A 23084-nucleotide genomic window follows, 5' to 3' on the forward strand; every position below is an offset into this window, starting at 1 on the left:
TTTACCCGTCAAAGTGCAAGAAAATAAAGTGAACAGATGAAGAAATGGCAAATCTGTACTGCGTTCCTCCAGGCTGCGCTCTGTGGTCCCCGGGCACGCAAAGTTCCACTTTTGATTAGGCATAGGTCTACGTTTTTAAACCAGACAATTATTATACCTGGACTACGACAACACAGTGCAACAATGAATGTATTATTGTTATCAAGGGAATACACAATTGTCCATAGGTTGTTAACTACAGTGAAGTAGGCGCATTTTAACCGCTCAAATGTCCTATTTAGTTTCATGCCGAAATAACTGCATAGACCTACAGCCTAGGCCTGACTATGCAACCATTTGGATCAGTTTGGGTTTATTCTCAACAGTTTATAAGAACAAGCAAGATACCTTAGCAGGCCACTCTTATGGTTTATTTCGTCAGGATGTATCCCAGTGTTAAGATAGGTCTACTATAGGAAAATGTGGGCTTCTCCTTTCCAAAACCCCGCCCGTTCTTAGTACTGTAGCCTATATTACATTCAGCAAGCAAGAGCAAGCGTGCATCTCTCCTCCAATAGGCTATTAGTAGGCTAAAGAAAAACGTTTGAATTAAGTGTCCAACAAGCTTTTGTAATCTGGCTTTTCCTGGGACTCCACAAGATTTAAGAGGAATAACCGTGGCAGTGGAGAAGCCAGGTGCTTAATTGTGCAACAGAACATATACCGGATTGAGATTTAACCTATAGCCTAAGTAAAAGCATAAGCATATTAGACAATAATTTATAAGCTCAATGATAGGCGTAATACTGCAGTGAATATATTCAGTACATTTACACAGCGAAAGAAAAAAATAAGTTTATCAGACAACGAAATCATAGGTAGTTACACTATGTGCGCTCTCGAGGCTGCGCCGGAAAAGCTCCCATGTTTCTAGGAACAATCCTTCTGTCTACAACAACACAGTATAATGAATAATTATATTATTGTTTTCAAGTGGGTACAAAACTCTAGTCTATGCTGTAAAGTGCAGGGAATAGCCTATGTAATAGTGGTGCGAGGGTCAGCTGTTTGTTCACACGCACCCGTCCACAATTGCTAAAAACCCATCCACAACCACAACCGTATGTAATAAAGTGAAAATCTGAGTCCGGCACCCAGCCCTAACCTGCAAATATAGAAAATGCGCTATAGGCTACAGTCAAAGACTGCAGAACAAGTTTGTGAAAGGGGTGCAGGATTTTTTTGTTGTTGCCTGATTTAGATATGTTTCTGCTTATAATTTCCGAGATTTTCGTAGGCTATATGTTAGTCGAGTTGTCTGTAATTATATACATGTAGTTTGTATCGATAGATTATCGATTAGATTCAATGTAATATATCTATAAAATGAATGCTTCAGTCTAGTTGTTGTGTTGCTACCATGTTGTTGTTATGTTGTATTGCTACCATGCTGTGTTGTCATTGTGTTGCTGCCTTGCTATGTTGTTGTCTTAGGTCTATATTCATGTAAGTGTTGTGTTGTCTCTCTAGTTGTGATGTGTATTTTGTCGTATATTTATATTGTATTTATTTTTAATCCCAGGCCCATGTCCCCGCAGTAGGCCTTATCCGTTTTGGTAGGCCGTCGTTGTAAATAAGAATTTGTTCTTAAACTGACTTGCCTAGTTAAATAAAAAAATAAATCATATTTCTCCACTCCTGTTCCCAAGTCCAATTTTTGCCTACATTTGGTGTCTAATTTTTCTGCAAGAAAGGCTTAATTCTGCAGGAGTTATTATTAAGGTTATAGCTCAATTTGCACGGGACTAGTATTACCAGAGAACGTTGGTTAGGTATGTACTGTATTACCCCAGAATGTCCGTCATTCCAGAGGCGCAAAATATGTATTTGGCGATGTTCATTCCATTCGCACAAAACGTTTAAATAAAAGCATTCACTGTGAACGTCCACACATGTAGGCCCTTCATATATAGGCTATGCGCAACACTTTGTTCAATTTATCAATCAAATATTTTTTATTGCTGAACACCTGTCAAACTCAAAACACAGGGACGTTGATTCGCACGGGACTAGTATTTTCAGAGGACTTTGGAGTTTGCCAAAAAAACATTAGGTTATTCTGGTTAGTCAAAGTCCAGATTTCAGATTCCATTTAACCCATGCAAACAGTAGGCTACAGTTCACTTGACATGCCATAGACCTATTTGAAGTCCTATCTTGAGACTGTCGAATTTGTATCAAGCCTCACAATCATCACACATAACATAGCCAGCACTGCTATCATCCTCTTTTACCACTTCACCAAATCTTTTCCGAACATTACTTTTCTGGCCCTCACTTCTCTATATTTTCAACTTTCCTTTTGTACTTTTTGGCATTTGGAATTAAACTACCACAATGTCCTTTTTGCCTCTAGATTGATAACTTTTTCTACCCGTTCCCAAAAGCATTATTTGGCGATTGGCTGTGTAGGCAATTTGAATAACTGCTCAAATGCCTTGCATCTACTGTAGCCTGCCTGATTGGGCAACCATTTGAATCGGGTATTTTCTCGGCAGTTTAGTTTAGGTCCAGGCACATAACATGCTGACCAGACCGCTCCAGTCGCATGCGCCAGTGTTGCAAAATAAATGTAAACATACATGTCATTGCTCTGCGTTGCCAAGGGCTAAAATATAAGTCAGTTCTATTTGTGACGCTGATCATGGTGCAAGTCCTGCCTCTCCCATGTCCTCATTGGTTTATAGAAGCAGATACCCACATGCCATCTCCTCATTGGTTATGCCCACGTGGGTGATTGAAAGATGAACTGAGTTCGGTCGTGTTGTGGTAACTATGAAAGTTAGATGCCAATTGCCATAGAAAGTCCAAAGAAGAAAATGCCTGGAAGGAGGAGAGTAGACTAGAAACGATTCCGGTGACCGTTTTATGTGTTGATTAATTGTCGGAGTAGAGGACCTTGTGCATTTTAGGTAAAATAACAACTCAACATTTATATCCCAGGACAAATTAGCTAGCAACAGCAAACTAGCTAAATAGGACAAATTAGCTACCAACTGCAAGCTAGCTAAATAGGACAAATTAGCTACCAACTGCAAGCTAGCTAGCTAAATTGACACAAATGTTTAATGCTTTTTGACCTGTTCCCAAATTAATATAATTGGTTCAGAGTTTGTTTTTATATTTTAACCTGCATGTCGTGATTGCGTTTGGTGTGGGGGGGGGGGGCAAAAATCAATTTGTGCACGGACGGTTTGGGTACTGTGTAAGGGCAGTAATATGTTGTATTTTGTCAGGATGTTTCGGTTAACAGAAACATGCTAATGTAGGGATTTCTAGTGGCTCGCAAATAAATTATGATAATACCGAGCATGGACAAGGTTGTATCCATAGTTTCCGCATTTGTCTTCCGTGTTTTAAAAGCGTTCGAAAATTAAGTGGATATCTTCTGGTGAAAGAATGACATTGTATGAATTGACTTATCAAAATAACATTTTAATTAAAATATGTAAATCATTGTCATTTTAACATGTTAACAGTTTCAGAAAAGCAATAAAGCACACTAGACAGTGCTATATCATGTATACAGTCACAGGTAAATGGCCACTGCCTCTTGTGTCTTATTGCTTAAAGTGGATCTGACAGCATTTTAACTACTTTGCAGATATGAAACAAACAGACATAATATCAGTCCAGATATCAAATTCCCAGTTTATACTTCAAAATCAACTTTATACGATGTTTTAAAAATAAGTTCTATTTGACTGAAAATTCCATGACATTCCATGACATTGTTGGCACAATGGATAAATGCAGTTCAATGCACAATTAATATAATTCACCAATGCATTTCTTGCGATCAGGTTGCAAATCACAGCTGGCCTGGTACGTTGTTTGCTGCCACAACCCATTCAAGATGCATTGTTTCAGTTTCAATTACTCAATATTTTGAACAAAAACGGACAACCAACTAAGGCTGGGAATGTCAAAACAATTAAACCAGCAAGGGCAATGATCACAAGTCAGACATAACGTGGCTAATTGGCTAGCGCACGTGTCAAACACAGGGCTCGTGGGCCAAATAGGACACATTCGTAAGTATAAAGTCAACAGTTGAGTCACCAATGGGACCCACAAAATTACAGCACTCGCATCAGTGAATTCAACTTCAATTGCGCTGATTTCGTGGGTCCCGTTTAAGCGTGCAGTGGAGGGAAAGTGTATAGACACATGCCACAGTCCTAGCTAGGCTAGTAAAAAGTTTTGAGTGCGCCAAACAGCAATGCTGCATTCAACCGTACCAGTGATCCATGCAGTGCAAATTTTTTTTAAATGAAAAACATGTTTGAGGTTTAAATGTTGCAACAACCTATAGCTATGTTTTTGTTATTTAGAGTTATTAAATACTTTTTGACTAGGGTCGCAGCATATTATGCACATCTGCAAGTAAAGCAGCAAAGGCTGGTCAAATATTATTTATCTTTTGTTTTAATAAGTTAAAATACTAAATTGAAGTCGGAAGTTTACATACACCTAGCCAAATACATTTAAACTCAGTTTTTCACAATTCCTGACATTTAATCCATCCTAGTAAAAATTCTCTGTATTAGGTCAGTTAGGATCACCACTTTATTTTTAGAATGTGAAATGTCAGAATAACAGTAGAGAGAGTGATTTATTTCAGCTTTTATTTCTTTCATCACATTCCCAGTGGGTCAGAAGTTTACATACACTCAATTAGTATTTGGTAGTATTGCCTTTAAATTGTTTGACTTGGGTCAAACGTTTTGGGTAGCCTTCCACAAGCTTCCAACTATGAGTTGGGCGAATTTTGGCCCATTCCTCCTGACAGAGCTAGTGTAACGGAGTCAGGTTTGTAGGCCTCTTTGCTTGCACACACGTTTTCAGTTCTGCCCACAAATTTCTATAGGGTGAGGGCTTTGTGATGGCCACTCCAATACCTTGACTTTGATGGCCTTAAGTGATTTTACCACAACTTTGGAAGTATGCTTGTGGTCATTGTCCATTTGGAAGACCCATTTGCGACCAAGCTTTAACTTCCTGCCTGATGTCTTGAGATGTTGCTTCAATATATCCACATACTTTTCCATCCTCATGATGCCATCTATTTTGTGAAGTGCACCAGTCCCTCCTACAGCAAACCACCCCCACAACATGCTGCTGCCACTCCCGTGCTTCACGGTTGGGATGGTGTTCTTTGGCTTGCAAGCCTCCCCCTTTCCCTCCAAACATAATGATGGTCATTATGGTCAAACAGTTCTATTTTTGTTTCATCAGACCAGAGGACATTTCTCCAAAAAGTACAATCTTTGTCCACATGTGCAGTTGCAAACCGTAGTCTGGCTTTTTTTATGGCGGTTTTGGAGCAGTGGCTTCTTCCTTGCTAAGTGGCCTTTCAGGTTATGTCGATATAGAACTCATTTTACTGTGGATATAGATGCTTTTGTACCTATTTCCTCCAGCATCTTCACAAGGTCCTTTGCTGTTGTTCTGGGATTGATTTGCACTTTTCGCACCAAGGTACATTCATGTCTAGCAGACAGAACACGTCTCCTTCCTGAGTGGTATGACGGGTGCCTGGTCCCATGGTGTTTATACTTGCGTACTATTGTTTGTGCAGAAGAACGTGGTACCTTCAGGCGTTTGGAAATTGCTCCCAAGGATGAACCATACTTGTGGAGGTCTACAATTTATTTTCTGAGGTCTTGGCTGATTTCTTTTGATTTTCCCATGATGTCAAGCAAAGAGGCACTGAGTTTGAAGGTAGGCCTTAAAATACATCCACAGGTACACCTCCAATTGACTCAAATGATGTCAATTAGCCTATCAGAAGCTTCTAAAGCCATGAAATCATTTTCTGGAATTTTCCAAGCTGTTTAAAGGCACCGTCAACTTAGTGTATGTAAACTTCTGACCCACTGGAATTGAGATACAGGGAATTATAAGTGAAATAATCTGTCTGTGAACAATTGTTAAAAAAATGACTTGTGTTCATGTGTAATGGATGTGAAATGGCTAACTAGTTAGCGGTGGTGCGCGCTAAGAGCATTTCAATCGGTGACGTCACTCGCTTTGAGACCTTGAAGTAGTGGTTCCCCTTGCTCTGCAAGGGCCACGGCTTTTGTGGAGCGATGGGTAACAATGCTTCGTGGGTGACTGTTGTCTATGTGCAGAGGGTCCCTGGTTCGCGCCCGGGTATGGGCGAGGGGACGGACTAAAGTTATACTGTTACCCATGCACAAAGTAGATGTGTTAACCGACTTGCCAAAACTATAGTTTGTTAACAAGAAATTTGTGTAGTGGTTGAAAAACAAGTTTTAATGACTCCAACCTAAATGTATGTAAACTTCTGACTTCAACTGTAAGTAGACATTATAAAGAGACATATTTTTTCTAATAAAACAATGGCCAGTTTGGGTCGCAGTTGCTAACTATTTATTTAACAAGATAAAAAGACGGAGCCTAACATTACCTAGCCATCGATTAAATGCAAATGTATTCAATGTCTTCGCTTATGCCTGCCCATACCATAACCCCACCGCCACCATGGGGCACTCTGGTCACAAAGTTGACATCACCAAACCGCTCGCCCACACGACGCCATACACGTGGTCTGAGGTTGTGACGACCTACTGCCAAATTCTCTAAAATGACATTGGCAGCGGCTTATGGTAGAGAAATTAACATTAAATTCTCTGGCAACAGCTCTGGTTGACATTCTGGCAGTCGTCATCCCAATTACACACTCCTTTAAAACTTGAGACATCTGTGGCATTGTGTTGTGTGACAAAACTGCACATTTTAGAGGCCTTTTATTGTCCCCTGCACAAGGTGCACCTGTGTAATGATCATGCTGTTTAATCAGTTTCTTGATATGCTACACCTGTCTGGTGGGTGGATTATCTTGGCAAAGGAGAAATACTCACAATCATAGATGTCAACAAATCTGTGCACAAAATTTGATATAAATAAGCTTTTTTGTGCTTATGGAAAATGTTGGGTATCTTTTATTTCAGCTCATGAAACATAGGACCAACACTTTACATGTTGCGTTTATATTTTTGTTCGGTGTACATATTTACAGAAATCCATTCAGGTGTATTTTGTGGCTTTGGCAAATGTGTTCTAATGATCTAAAGTCAAGCTGTTGCTACTGCCTGTATACACACAGTCCAGTTCAAAGTGAATGATGGCAGGCCCATGTGGCACATGGCTTCTTTGCATATAGACCTACTGTAGGTCTGATTAGCTATGGCACACCGGTCTCCGTAGCCTCTGGTCCTGGTCAGGACAGATGTTTAATTAGGTTTTATTTGCTGCAGTGTGTATTAATTGTCCAAATGCATGGCCGCTAGAGAATTTTCACAAATGACTTACTATACGTCATTCCCAAACATTCTGAGAATTTATGAAAATGTGAAAATGACCATATCCAAGTGCTCGCTTATCAGAAAATGTACAAAAATGTAAATAAAAAAAGGTGTCATTCTTTCTAGGGGTGTATGTGAACAGATTTTAATAAGATTTAATGTTGCTAAAATGCTGTCAGTTCCACTTTAAGTATATCATGAGCAGAATAGGCTCTAACAATGGGAATTCCAAATCACCCGTTGTATAAAAATACATAAGACATGATTTACCTGAGGACCCTAGGTGAATAATTATGGTAATAATCATACATTCTATGATTACAGTGACTATTGCTTCCATACAGTAGAGAACTAACCCAATAAACACAGTTGTGTAAACTAGAGTAATGTACAACGCTCACCCACCATATGTAAAAGCACATATGACCCAATATTCAAGGCTTCCTCTTGCACACATCAATATTAAGATATTTATTATTTTAATTAGATACTTTTTTTCAATAGAGAGGTTCACTGTTGGTTGTTTGGCCTGTACACTTGTACCAAAGACCTATAGAGCCATATAGTTGATGGCTCTAACAATGTACAAGTCATATCCGGGACCTAGCTATCCGTATTTGATCAAAGATCCTCGTCTATAATGGAGGGGGTGCTCAGCTATGGTGAGGGGTGTTACCTGATGGGAGCTGTCTCATCGCCCTTGTCCAGCCACTCCTGAGGGGGGATGATGTACATGCACCACAGGCCCCAGTTGTAGCCGTGGGCCGCATTGGCGTACTGCTGCACCTCGAATGTGTTGAACTTGATGTTGTCGATGGCCGGGAGGATGATCCGGGTGTGGTCCTCCTTCACCCTGGTCAGGATAGGCTCCGCCCTTAGTTAAGAGAAGAGACAGACATCAGGGATGAGCTACTGTACTGTGACACTGTCATAGAATAGTTTTCTCAAGCACAACCATCAAACAAACATCCATCAACATACCTTTAGGTGGGGAAAACAGTAAGGAAATACATTGAATACATATGCCCAGCAATAAAAAAGCAGTGTTGGCTCCCTTGAGATCTTTAGCTACTATTTCCCATGTACAGGGTTGCCAGTGATCCTCAATAAAAATCCTTCCTCCAAAAGCCTGCCAGTCTTCAACAATGGGTCGTGCTCTAGGGTGTTGTTTGGCACATTCTGTGTCAGAGTACATCAAGCAGTGAGAAGCAGTCTTGGTGTTGGTGTCCTCAGGTCATTGAAGTGGCTGGCTACAGAGTTGATGTGTTTGTTTCCTTTCTTTCCTACTCCTTTGGCCTAAGGCATGTATGCTGATACCGTTAGATAGATGGTAAGGGAATAATCCAGGGTCGCTGTCAATTATTTAGCCAGCCCTGGCTATATTTTGATCATCTGTCTAATGTCGGACGGTTCAGTACAGTTTTAGAGCAAATATCCATTCCTGTCAAGCATTATTCTCAATCTGACAGGAGGCCGCAATTACGACTCATATTTAAGGTAACTCTTAAAAATACCCTCTCCCTTATCTCTCTCCATTCTAATCCTCTATCTCTCTCACCACCTTTTATTAAACTCTCTTTCCTCTTCTCTCTCGCTTCCTCCCCTTTCTCTCCATTTCTTTAAAACCAAGCCCATTTATCTTCCAAAAAAAAATATTCTTCATCACATCAAGGTAGTGGAAAGAGTGCAGAGGAATGGATCCAAATGGAGCTATAAGTGGGTTTGCCAGTAAAAATGACTGACAGAGGCACTACTTAGTAAAAGCAATCATTTAATAACAGTGGAGTGATTGTAAAAAGCTTCCCATCTCATTGAGAAAGATTGGCATATGAGAGACCTGGGTCGCTACTTACTTTAAGGCATAATGGCAATGATAAAAGTCTGTGTGGGAGAGGGGGTGAGTTCACTATCTGCTGTTGGAAAGTTGGTTTGTATCCAGGTAAAGAAAGGTGTTGATGAACCAAATTGTCTGACAAACATTATTTACCATATGTGCTTTGAAGTCAAACTGGAATGATGAAAACATAATTATTGAAGGGTGATAAAGAATATTGCAATGCTACTTAATATTGTCAATGAACACTTTGAAATTCATTGAAAATGACTGCATAAAGATTAATTAACTCAAGGATGAATACAATCTCACATGCTGAGATGTTGCTGATGGTAGATCCTGTATGCATTCTCTAACCTTGAGGACCCAGAACCCCCTTTTCCAGTACACTTCATCAGCCATTCATCTTCCCTTGTCCTTCAGAGTCTAGGGTACAGTAGCACCCCAGAGGTAGTTAGCAGCATGCTCAACACTAGCTACCTCAATAGGTACCTCAGGGATCCCAGTGTTGATGAGGGAGAAGACAAGGCGTAGAAACAATGAGGGATCAGGTTTGACTGATGATGCTTGTCATTTTCCCCCTCTGCTCTTCCTATCTTTTCATATGCAGCATCACCGGGAGGGTTATTCACCGACATCTGTCCAGATTCAATCTGGTTTCATATTCAAATAGTGTTTTTTCCCTCAGCGATGACTCATGTAATATTGTGAATACATTGTGGCAATAGGTCTTGCCATTAGTTGTTATTCTAGAGCTTCTCTCATTTTATTCCTACCTTGCCTGGTTTCAAGACTTAAAAAAAAAAAATGTACAGACGTTTTGGAAAAACTGATTATTGTATCCGTTGTTTATTTTCATGATTTGATTTATTGAATGTCTACATGCTACAAAATAAAAAGCCTTGTTGTAACGATTCTCTTCTTGTGAAGTAGAGGCGGACCAAAGCGCAGCGTGGTGGTTGTTCATTGTAATTTATTGACGACACTATACATGAACAAACTAACGAAAAAACAAGAAACGTGAGAACTCAAAACAGCCCTGTCTGGTGCAAACACAAAAACAGGAACAATCACCCACAAACCCACAGTGAAACCCAGGCTACCTAAGTATGATTCTCAATCAGAGACAACTAATGACACCTGCCTCTGATTGAGAACCATACTAGGCCGAAAACATAGAAATGCCCCAAAACATAGAAAAACAAACATAGACTGCCCACCCAACTCACGCCCTGACCATACTAAATAAATACAAAACAACAGAAATAGAGGTCAGAACGTGACAGTACCCCCCCCCCAAAGGTGCGGACTCCGGCCGCAAAACCTTGACCTATAGGGGAGGGTCTGGGTGGGCGTCTGTCCGCGGTGGCGGCTCTGGCGCGGGACGCGGACCCCACTTCACCATTGTCTTAGTCCGCCTTATTGTCCGCCTCCCTGGCTTACTCACCATGGCCACCCCTCTCAATGACCCCACTGGACAGAGGGGCTGCTCGGGACAGAGGGGCAGCTCGGGACAGAGGTGAAGCAGCTGCTCGGGACAGAGGGACAACTGCTCGGGACAGAGGGGCGATAGCAGCTCGGGACAGAGGGGCGATAGCAGCTCGGGACAGAGGGGCGATAGCAGCTCGGGACAGAGGGGCGACAGCTGCTCGGGACAGAGGGACAGCTGCTCGGGACAGAGGGACAGCTGCTCGGGACAGAGGGACAGCTGCTCGGGACAGAGGGGCGGCAGCAGCTTGGGACAGAGGGGCGACAGCTGCTCTGGACAGAGGGGCAGCTGCTCGGGCGGCCCCTGGCTGACTGACGGCACTGGCGGCCCCTGGCTTACTGGCGGCCCCTGGCTGACTGGCGGCACTGGCGGCCCCTGGCTTACTGGCGGCCCCTGGCTTACTGGCGGCACTGGCGGCCCCTGGCTGACTGGCGGCACTGGCGGCCCCTGGCTGACTGGCGGCACTGGCGGCCCCTGGCTGACTGGCGGCACTGGCGGCCCCTGGCTGACTGGCGGCACTGGCGGCCCCTGGCTGACTGGCGGCACTGGCGGCCCCTGGCTGACTGGCGGCACTGGCGGCCCCTGGCTGACTGGCGGCACTGGCGGCCCCTGGCTGACGGGCGGCACTGGCGGCCCCTGGCTGACGGGCGGCACTGGCGGCTCCTGGCAGACGGGCGGCACTGGCGGCTCCTGGCAGACGGGCGGCACTGGCGGCTCCTGGCAGACGGGCGGCACTGGCGGCTCCTGGCAGACGGGCGGCACTGGCGGCTCCTGGCAGACGGGCGGCGCTGGGCAGACGGGCAGCACTGGCGGCGCTGGGCAGACGGGCAGCACTGGCGGCACTGGGCAGACGGGCGGCACTGGCGGCGCTGGGCAGACGGGCGGCGCTGGGCAGACGGGCGGCACTGGCGGCGCTGGGCAGACGGGCGGCACTGGCGGCGCTGGAGAGGAGGAAGGCTCTGGAACCGCCGGACTGACGGGCGACACTGGCGGCGCTGGGCAGACGGGCGGCGTTGGCGGCGCTGGGCTGAGTAGCTCTCGTAGCGCCGAACAGGCGGGAGACTCCGGCAGCGCTGGAGAGGAGGAAGGCTCTGGTAGCGCCGGAGAGGCGGGAGACTCCGGCAGCGCTGGAGAGGAGAGAGCCCCTGCAAGGATGGGCCGGAGAGACAGCCTGGTACGGGGAGCTGCCACCGGAGGGCTGGTGCGTGGAGGTGGTGACGGATAGACCGGGCCGTGCAGGCGCACTGGAGCTCTTGAGCACCGAGCCTGCCCAACCTTACCCGGTTGAATGGTCCCGGTCGCCCTGCCAGTGCGGCGAGGTGGAATAGCCCGCACTGGGCTATGCAGGCGAACCGGGGACACAGTGCGCAAGGCTGGTGCCATGTAAGCCGGCCCAAGGAGACGCACTGGAGACCAGATGCGTAGAGCCGGCTTCATGGCACTTGGCTCGATGCCCACTCTAGCCCGGCCGATACGCGGAGCTGGAATGTACCGCACCGGGCTGTGCACCCGCACTGGGGACACCGTGCGCTCCACAGCATAACACGGTGCCTGCCCGGTCTCTCTAGCCCCCCGGTAACCACAGGAAGTTGGCTCAGGTCTCCTACCTGGCGTAGCCATACTCCCTGTTAGCCCCCCCCCAAGAAATTTTTGGGGCTGACTCCCGGGCTTCCTTGCCAACCGTGTTCCCTCATATCGCCGGCTCCTCTCTCCGGCTGCCTCTGCTCTCCTCGCTGCCTCCACCTGTTCCCATGGAAGGCGATCCTTTCCCGCCAGGATCTCCTCCCATGTGTAGCAACCCTTGCCGTCCAACACATCATCCCAAGTCCATTCCTCCTTGTGCCGCTGTTGCCCGTTACCACGCCGCTTGGTCCTGTTGCGGTGGGTGATTCTGTAACGATTCTCTTCTTGTGAAGTAGAGGCGGACCAAAGCGCAGCGTGGTGGTTGTTCATTGTAATTTATTGACGACACTATACATGAACAAACTAACGAAAAAACAAGAAACGTGAGAACTCAAAACAGCCCTGTCTGGTGCAAACACAAAAACAGGAACAATCACCCACAAACCCACAGTGAAACCCAGGCTACCTAAGTATGATTCTCAATCAGAGACAACTAATGACACCTGCCTCTGATTGAGAACCATACTGGGCCGAAAACATAGAAATGCCCCAAAACATAGAAAAACAAACATAGACTGCCCACCCAACTCACGCCCTGACCATACTAAATAAATACAAAACAACAGAAATAGAGGTCAGAACGTGACACTTGTGTGTGTTTTTAACACACTCAAAACCAATTAAAAGATTGTCTAATTTTACGATCAACACTGATTTTCCCAACCTAAGCAAAGTCACATATACCTGGGGTCGTGGAGCGTCATATGGCAGGATAAAAATCTGCTCAATCTCTATCTGTGTGTACTTGAGTCTACATGCCACCTTCTGAGGATGGCTCCTCTCCTTATCTGTCCTACCTTTGTCCTCTGTACAGAGCCCAGAACGCAGGCCGTGTGAGATTACAACTCAATTTTTCCAGATTAATGGAATTCCTGTTTGAAAAGTTTCTCAAGCACGGATTTATCAGATAATGGGATCTAGCTTCATTCACAACCATACACCCACAGAACTGCAGGCGCCAAGTGCCTAAAATAGGATCAGTTTAATTTGTTTGCAGGCCAAATGCAGCAGAACATGTAAATTGCCTGTGCAGAAAGTAGAGGCAATTTCATTGTGACATACTGTAGCTTCCATTTATGAGAACATTAACGCTGTGTGTGTGTGCATTCACATTTCTGTGTGTGTTTGTTTGTGTGTGAGAGAGAGAGAAAGAGAGTGTGTGTGCGGGGATCTCAGACTTCATCACTTCTGGTCATGTTCTAGCACAGGGATGGGCAACTTTGATGGGGGAGGGGGCCACAAAAAAGCTGAACTCATCATGAGGAGCCACAGTGGCTTGTGGGTCTGTGTATCTACATCTGATGATCAATGGCCCCCACCCCGGTCAGTAATTCGACCATGCTTACTGCAAGTTTAGATAGCTGGCCACTAGACTAATTTACCAATCTAAACATGTGCTAATTGAGTGACTGCCGATGCACAATCAAATTTAGAAATTGCACCTTGTGTATTCTATTATTCTAACTCTCAAAAGTAAATTGAGATCCCGACTGAGTTCCTAAAAAAATGTAGGATGAAATTGGTCCGCAGTCCTATAAAAGGGGGTCCGCGGGCCACCAGTTGTCCATCCCTGTTCTAGCACATTAAGACTGTACACTGTGCACATATCTTAGAATATCCAGTCTTCAGAGTTCTTTGGATAAATAATGCTTGAATCTGTAGCATAAATATCAATATTATATACTAATCCTGTAAAAATGACTGCTCCAGATTAAAGGTAGGGAAGGTAATTCACACTGAATTTAAAGTTACAGTGAAATAGATTTGGCCAATATCCCGATAGATTCTTGAGATTACTTTGTACGTTTTCAGTTTACCTGGTATACAGTATAGGCTTGGGGGTTAATTCAGGCTGATTTGATAGCGCTGTTGCATTAGCAGTATAAATCTCTGTCTATTCTGTATTTTTGGATGCCTGCCTGGTATGTGGTCTGTGAAGCACTCACTGTGTAAGCGTTTATACCATCCTTCTCTTTTCAAGATGGATAAACACTAAACCAAGACCAGTCAGTCAGAGCGAGGGGGAAAGAAAAGGCATGTTTCACTTTAGCTCAGAATTCAAAATAATACTTGTAGTAATAGACCAGCACAGCGCAGCAACACTGTTTTCATTATATCCATTAAAAGCAGGAGCACCGGAACTGGCAGTGTGAATCCAGGCCCAGCCAATCAGGGTGGCTATTATTGTTTTTATATATTTTCTTTGTAGCCTATTCACCAATAATGCAATATATGGTCCACTTGATTCAGCTGCCCTGAATGCCCTGCATTCCCATTTTAAACCATTTTATTAGTGTGAAGATAGAGAGCTAAATCAGGTGCACCTGTAGTCATACCGCTGGCTAATTGGATAACTTAGATCACTGTGTCTACAGCAGCTTCCATGAGCCCACAGCAAAGTTGATACTGACTGTAGAAAAGAGAGTTAAAAACCATGCCTAGAGAGAGATTGTCAAAGAGTACAGAAAATGAGTGAGTTTTATTTGTTTTAGGACTACAACAGTGTTTTTTTCAACACTTGTAGAAATCCCACTCTCTCCCTCCATCCGATTGACCATCAGTCCAGCCTAGCTTGACACTCCAGTTTTGAAATATAAGGGTTATTTATATTAAGGGGAAGGCCTACATGGAGAAAATCAGACCTCTCTTATATGAAATTAGGCAAATTAATGAAACAATATCTATTTCCAGTCAATGGCCTATCATTTTTAGGAATGTAATTTAATTGGAAATAGAACTTAGCTCTGTGCTTCTCCACCCATGCACTATAGGGAGGCCCTATTGATCTCACACAATACATTGTAGGAGCACTTGATCTCCTGCACCCAGCAGAGAATTGCATTGTGACTCAATGTGATCTCGACTAAGAAAATGTTGGTGACCACTGTTCTAGTCTATATAGGTTATGAAATATTATTATGTGTATTAGAATACTGTTATAATTTACCTTTCCTTTGATGGGGTTTAATATACAGTGTGTAACCTAATCTAAACCTGATCTACTTTGATTGGCCTGCTCCCGAGTTGCGCAGCGGTCTAAGGCACTACATCTCAGTGCTTGACACCCTGATTCGAATCCAGTCTGTATCACAACCGGCCGTGATTGGGAGTCCCATAGGGCGCACAATTGGCGCACAATTGGCCCAGCATTGTCCGCGTTTGGCCAGTGTAGGCTGTTATTGTAAATAAGAATTTGTTCTTAACTGACTTGCCTAGTTAAATAAAAACTAAATTGTTACATTTGTGGCTGCCTACCCTACTATCTCCTGGTCTCTGAGACAGTGATCTGAGAGATTGCCAAGCCTATTAGGATTATTACAGTTATATCAGGGCATTTTATTCTAGTCTCATAGTCTATTAATTAAGCTATAGGCCTCTAGTTTATTATGTGTAGGTCTGTGAGTCATGGATTTACATAGGCCTACAAGAGTATTTGATCTGTAATGTAAAATCACATGTTAGATGGTTTGTTGTGTGCGATCGATTACATTAAGGTATAGGGTAGGTAATGCTTTTATGATAATTTAATGATTTTAGTGCCTACATTTTGTCCCACAAACATTTTTGCTGGCTTTGCCATCAACAGATTTCTGCCTATGCCACTGATTAAAAGTTATTAATATCCAAGCTTTGAGAAATATGTCAGAATACTTTTTAATTGTTTCGCACATTTAACTACATGGGATAAGGTCTGTGGGTAGCCATCTATCCCATTTCCTTTGTTTGGAAAACAAGTGTTCAGTTCACAAATTTGTCTAAGGTAAGCACCTACTTGAATTCTGTTTAAATATATAAAACATTTCTGAACTACGAATCCAACGAATGCAAAGCACACAATCCAAACCAGTTGAGAGGTCCTTGGAAGAGGTTGGAACAGTCATATTGCTCTTTTCTCTTTTATTGGTCCTATTTTCCATTCCCTGACCTCAATCTGAATCCTGGGAAACGGTGGGATCACAAGGTGCAGCAGCATCACAACACCATCAAAGCGTGGGGTTGTGAGCCGTGCATTTCATTACAGCCATGCAGCCAACATCCAACACCCACAACCTCTAATCTCCCCCACACACTCAGCAGGCACACATACACACATAGCGCTCGCATGAACTATTCATTAATAACCTGAGATTGCAATGGTGCAAAATAAAAAAAATAAACAATATCAATTTATCTGAGGCTCTCCCTGTGAGTTCAGAGTTCAAGAGGCGTATATGCTTATTACAACCCTGCTGTATTTCCACCACATTAATTGTATTTACTGAACAGAAAAATTGAGCTTAGTGGGATTAGAATGTTCGCCTCGGAATGAATGACCCTGTTTCTCAGCCTTGGATATATAGTTGTACTGGAATGGCTTCAGAGGGAGGAAATGGATTGTGCACATATTTAGATGACACAAAATAATGCAATGATATAACATCCTGTAAAACTGAATGTGTTCCATCCATTCCATTTGTGAAAACTATTCACATGAGAACCATCCACACTTAAATAAACCAAGTATGATGCAATTATATCTAACTATCCTATAAATCCAAAAATGTGTGTAATCAATTGCATACTAGACACAATCATGGACACTCTTACTGACAGTTGTAGCTGCTTTGCGTGATGTATTGTTGTCTCTACCTGCTGTTGTCTGTGCCCAATAATGTTTGTACCATGTGTTGTGCTGCTACCATGTTGTGCTGCCGCCATGTTGTGTTGATACCATGTTGTTGTCATGTGTTGCTGCCTTGCTATGTTGTTGTCTTAGGTGTGTTGTGTCTTAGGTGTGTTGTGTGTCTTTGTAGTGTTGTGTTGTCTCGTCGTGATGTGTGTTTTGTCCTATATTTTTTAATTTTTTAAATCCCAGGCCCCTGTCCCCGCAGTAGGCCTTATCCCTTTTGGTAGGCCCGTCGTTGTAAATAAGAATTTGTTCTTAACTGACATGCCTAGTTAAATAAAAATAAAAAAATACAAAGGGTAAACAATATCAACTAGACAGCTTCTTGGCTTCAGAATGCCAGCAGGTTCACTTGGCTCAGCAAACTGGATGCCTGGGTATGCACTAGTAGTTTTTACAAGGTCATTCACTGTGTCTCATGACAAAAAGGCAGGGGAACAATCCATCTCACTTATTACTGTAGTATGTGCCATATTGCATAGTCATATGATGATGAATACAGGGGCTTGGACACATCTAAGGTTGCGGGCTAGCAGAACAATACACCACATACATTCAACAAATTTTTCATGTTTTTTCCCCTATTCCCACTGAAATAGATTATATTATGCTCAGCTCTGTGCACACATACTGTATAAGGACACTCACAGTTGAAGTGGGGAAAAATGGACTGTATGCAACACAAAACCTGTTTCTTACAAGAATGTAGTGGCTGATGCTTTTCATCTCATATACATTATCTCTATGTTTTTAACATATCACAGCTTATTCGATAGAATCACTGGGGTCCAAGTGCACAGCTGTACTTTTCAGAAATAGAGACTCATGCAAAGCAAATGCACGGCTGACGTATCGAACAGAAGCCACGCTTTAAATGTAGAGTGTGAGTATGAGGGTATGCGTGCGTGCGTGCGTGCGTGCGGCGTGAGTCATGAAGGCAGCAAGTGAGCTAACTCAAAGGATCATTTTGATAGATCCCTGCATGTAAAACAGGGGAGCGAACATCAGAAACAATGAGGGTGGACCCGTGGAGGTGAAAGGATGGTGAGGGGGCGGAATAGCACATCCATTTTTTAACAGGAGCAGATGGGGAAACAGATGAGGGAACCACCAGGGTATCAATTATCATCACCCACTCCAACTCCTGATGAAACCAACAAACTCCCCGATGTAGCTGGCTGACTGGCAGAGACACCCTGTGGGTTTGGAGTGTCCATTAAGTTCTCACTTAAAGCACTCCTGGGTGAAAATCGAGGTACATGAGATCCTCCTCTGCCCAGAGGTCAAAGGATGACAGTGATGAATGATTGGCGGATCAGATCACAGTAGATGGACTGTCTGTGGCAATATGTGATTTGGTTTGATTTTGTATGATACTATCTGTGCTCATATTTGTGTATGTCTTTTTCAGCTTTGATGCTGTTTATTATAGTCAAATCTGTGTTGGAATCATACAGTTGTTTGTTCATAAGTAGGAAGGAGGAGACCAGGACTTTTTCCTGACCACGTGACCTGACTTGGTAAATCTAGTCAGACCACGTGACCTGCCATGGTAAATCTAGTCAGACCACGTGACCTGACTTGGTAAATCTAGTCAGACCACGTGACCTGACTTGGTAAATCTAGTCAGACCACGTGACCTGACTTGGTAAATCTAGTCAGACCATGTGACCTGCCATGGTAAATCTAGGCCCTAGATTTTCATGTTTCAGTCAAACTCTATGCTTTATTCATAACACGATAGAATGCAATATTCTTGAACAAGATATTTAACCACAATTTTATTGAAGCGATATGTAAATATATTCTGCAAATATTTGTGGTCTTCGCTTCCCTTTCTGGCGGATGTTTCAGTTATGAAGCAGCGGTGGTATGTTGTTAGGTGAAGTGCCTGAGCTACAGCCAGGGAGGCAGACCAACAACTTATTACCCAAACCTTTGGTTCCAGCCCTCCCCCAGCTTCCCCCCCCAGCCTCCCCAGGAACACACCACACACTCTACGTCTTGAAAAGCCTGACAGGATGACAGGCTCAAATTAGGTGCCAATTACAAGGCGCTTGAGTGACTTGTTTGGTGGTAAGCATAGGTGCCAGCCAGACATTGGGTTGAGACCCCCTTAAGTCATTTCCATCATGCTTATAACACTACAGCCTAAGGCTGGAGGAGGGTGAAACAATGTGGCAAAAACAACATGTAATCTGTTATCTCTTATTTCATTGTCCCACCACCGTAAAAACAAGGCTTAGGCTTATTTCAGCGACTTACACTAGAGTACAGTACAGGTAACATAATTGAAACTCTATTGGCCATTAGTCACAGTTCAGAAGGGATGAGTTTGAACCTCAGGAAAAGCTTATTAACTGTTCTAACTAATTCAAAATGGAGGTCATGTTCCCTGAATGTGCTGCCTCAGTAACAATTCCTCATAGCGTAAGCACAGTTTAGCTGACGCTTAATCAAAATGCTTGAGGGGCGACCCGCATATTTAATCTACGATTATGTAGGACTACAACCATTGCACTCTAACATGAACCCCAAGAGTAAAAAAGACAATGAGGAGATACTGTATGAAGATGAAGCACAGTTCTTACCAGGCAGTGTTGAACTCTACATGGGCATCAAAGAAACCTACAACCGGGGCAGTTGCAGCATTCCAACCGTGTATCCTGGCTCGGATCAGGCCTTCCCTCTTACTGTTGCGGACGATCTTCACCAGACCTGGGTAACGCTTGTTCACATACTGGTCCAGATTGAACTTCAGCTCCACTGGAAAAACAAGAGAAAGAGAATCAGTTATTTTGGATAACAGAAACACTGACAAGTATTGACTTCACTGCAAATGGGCCTGTGAGTAAGAACTTCAGAACCTGTTCTATTCTGCGTATGTGACAAATAACATTTTATTTTTACATTTTATTTTAAATTAATAGCTTGCAGAAAATGTTGAATCTGGTATACAACAATACATTTGTTATTCTGAAATGAATGGGGATATGAATTGCCCCAGGAACAACACACAACAAAGCTCAGCATCATGAGTTACATAGAGTAAGTAAAACTAGAGCGACCCAGCACAACACAGATTACCTTATTCATTCTGTACTGTAAAAACTTTCTCTCCCTGTTACTCTATTCCAAGGGATGAGGCTAGCTTTCTTTCCGTGTCACTGTCATCCCAGGAAATAAAGGCTGTGAGGTAAACAAGCAATTCTACAAATGGCAGACTATCTGACTGAATGAGCCCAATGTAATGTTTGTGGAGGATTAACTAAGTGTTTGAGGTTCTCCCATCAGGTTGCTAAGTACTCGACTTTCTATGGGAGTGAGAGAAAGAATAATAAGGGCAATTGGCGTGTACAGTTTTATAACGGAGCTGACGCCTAGAACTGATGCATGGAGCAAACGCCTGGGGCAGACGCCTGGGACTGACGCCTGGGGCAGATGCCTGGGACTGACGCCTGGGACTGACGCCTGGGGCAGATGCCTGGGGCAGACGCCTGGGGCAGACGCCTGGGGCAGACGCCTGGGACTGACGCCTGGGGCAGATGCCTGGGACTGACGCCTGGGACTGACGCCTGGGGCAGACGCCTGGGACTGACCCCTGGGGCAGACGCCTGGGACTGACGCCTGGGGCAGACGCCTGGGGCAGACGCCTGGGACTGAGGCCTGGGGCAGACGCCTGGGGCTGACGCCTGGGGCTGACGCCTGGGGCAGACGCCTGGGGCAGACGCCTGGGACTGACGCCTGGGGCTGACGCCTGCTCCGCACATAAATCAACCTCTGAATGAACACCAGGGCTAACCTGTATGTTAAAAATAAAATTTGATTTGAAGTTGACATTTAAATTGGTTAAGGTTAAGAATAGGGTTAAGGTTAGGTCAGGGTTATGGTTCGGTTAATGGTAGGGGTTAAGGTTACTAACCGTGAGAGTATGGTGCATGTCTCTATGTCTCTGTGCCTGCCTGTTGGCTTATGTGAGTGTGTGGACGCATTTATGTTTGTTTACTATAATGGTTTGTGACCTATGTGCAAGCTGTGGCTACACAGATGCAGCTAAAAGATGATGAAACCCAACAGAGTGCAATAATTGCATGGCTGTTTTGGTAGGAGGGAGAAATATTAAAGGATCCCCTCTGGTGCACAGCAAATAAATAGAAAGTTGGAATGCATCGGCAGCACCGGAGAATTATGGACCAAGGAATAGGTTTTAAAGGGATTGACAGTGCAAAACAGAAAATATGAGTTTTAATTTAATAGCCCCCGCGACATGCAACTGTTCAGGGAAGTCAAGAACCAATACACGTAGTCAGTCAGGAAGGCAAAGGCTAGCTTTTTCAAACAGAAATTTGCATCCTGTAGTGCTAACTCCAAAACGTTTTGGGACACTGTAAAGTCCATGGAGAACAAGAGCACCTCCTCCCAGCTGCCCACTGTACTGAGGCTAGGTAACACGGTCACCACTGATAAATCCATGATAATCAAAAATCCCCCCCCCCCCCCCCCCCCCGCAGCTACTTGCCCGAGCCTCCCCAGCTTCTCCTTCACCCAAAACCAGATAGCAGATGTCCTGTAGGAGCTGCAAAACCTGGACCCATACAAATCAGACAATCTGAACCCTCTCTTTATAAAATTATCCACCACCATTGTTGCAACCCCTATTACCAGCCTGTTCAGCCTCTCTTTCGTATCGTCCGAGATCCCTAAAGATTGGAAAGCTGCCGCGGTCATCCCCCTCTTCAAAGGGGGTGACACTCTAGACCCAAACTGTTATAGACCTATATCCATCCTGCCCTGCCTCTCTAAAGTCTTCGAAAGCCAAGTTAATAGAAAGATCACTGACCATTTCGAATCCCACCGTACCTTCTCTGCTGTGCAACCTGGTTTCCGAGATGGTCACGGGTGCACCTCAGCCACGCTGAAGGTACTAAACGATATCATAACCGCCATCGATAAAAGACAGTACTGTGCAGCCGTCTTCATTGACCTGGCCAAGGATTTCGACTCTGTCAATCACCGTATTCTTATCGGTAGACTCAATAGCCTTGGTTTCTCAAATGACTGCCTCGCCTGGTTCACCAACTACTTCGAAGACAGAGTCCAGTGTGTCAAATCGGAGGGCCTGTTGTCCGGACCTCTGGCAGTCTCTATGGGGGTACCACAGGGTTCAATTCTCAGGCTGACTCTCTTCTCTGTATATATCAATGATGTCGCTCTTGCTGTTAGTGATTCCCTGATCCACCTCTATGCAGACGACACCATTCTGTATACATCTGGCCCTTCTTTGGACACTGTGTTAACTAACCTCCAAATGAGCTTCGATGACATACAACACTCCTTCCGTGGCCTCCAACTGCTCTTAAACGCAGGGAAAACCAAATGCATGCTTTTCAACCATTCGCTGCCCGCACCCGCCCGCCTGCCCGACTAGCATCACTACCCTGGACGGTTCTGACCTAGAATATGTGGACAACTACAAATACCTAGGTGTCTGGCTAGACTGTAAACTCTCCTTCCAGTCTCATATTAAACATCTCCAATCCAAAAATCAAATCTAGAATCTGCGTTCTATTTCGCAATAAAGCCTCCTTCACTCACGCCGCCAAACTTACCCTAGTAAAACTGACTATCCTACCGATCCTCAACTTCGTCGATGTCATCTACAAAATAGCTTCTAATACTCTACTCAGCAAACTGGATGCAGTCTATCACAGTGCCATCTGTTTCTTTACCAAAGCCCCATATACCACACACCACTGACCTGTATGTTCTCGTCGGCTGGCCCTCGCTACATATTTGTTGCCAGACCCACTGGCTCCAGGTCATCTATAAGTCTATGCTAGGTAAAGCTTCGCCTTATCTCAGCTCACTGGTCACGATAACAACCCCCACCAGTAGCACGCGCTCCAGCAGGTATATCTCACTGGTCATCTCCAAAGCAGCCTTTCCTTCCAGTTCTCTGCTGCCAGTGACTGGAATGAATTGCAAAAATCACTGAAGCTGGAGACTTATATTTCCCTCACTAACTTTAAATATCAGCTATCT

General features: G+C 44.2%; 1 protein-coding gene across 3 annotated transcripts in view; it reads right to left on the reverse strand.

Annotated features, from left to right (window-relative positions):
- Positions 1-23084, reverse strand: part of LOC110536222 (polypeptide N-acetylgalactosaminyltransferase 9) — a 129965-nt gene that overhangs the window by 61901 nt on the left and 44980 nt on the right. For all 3 annotated transcript variants that reach the window (XM_021621859.3, XM_021621858.3, XM_090190963.1), the window contains 2 exons: positions 19634-19808; positions 8047-8244 (listed from right to left, as the gene is read on the reverse strand). In XM_021621859.3, the coding sequence (XP_021477534.1) occupies positions 8047-8244; positions 19634-19808 (373 nt within the window). The remainder of the gene's footprint in view (positions 1-8046; positions 8245-19633; positions 19809-23084) is intronic.

This window comes from Oncorhynchus mykiss, chromosome 11 (assembly GCF_057628025.1).
Source record: "Oncorhynchus mykiss isolate SJ-2025 chromosome 11, ASM5762802v1, whole genome shotgun sequence".
NCBI lineage: Eukaryota > Metazoa > Chordata > Actinopteri > Salmoniformes > Salmonidae > Oncorhynchus > Oncorhynchus mykiss.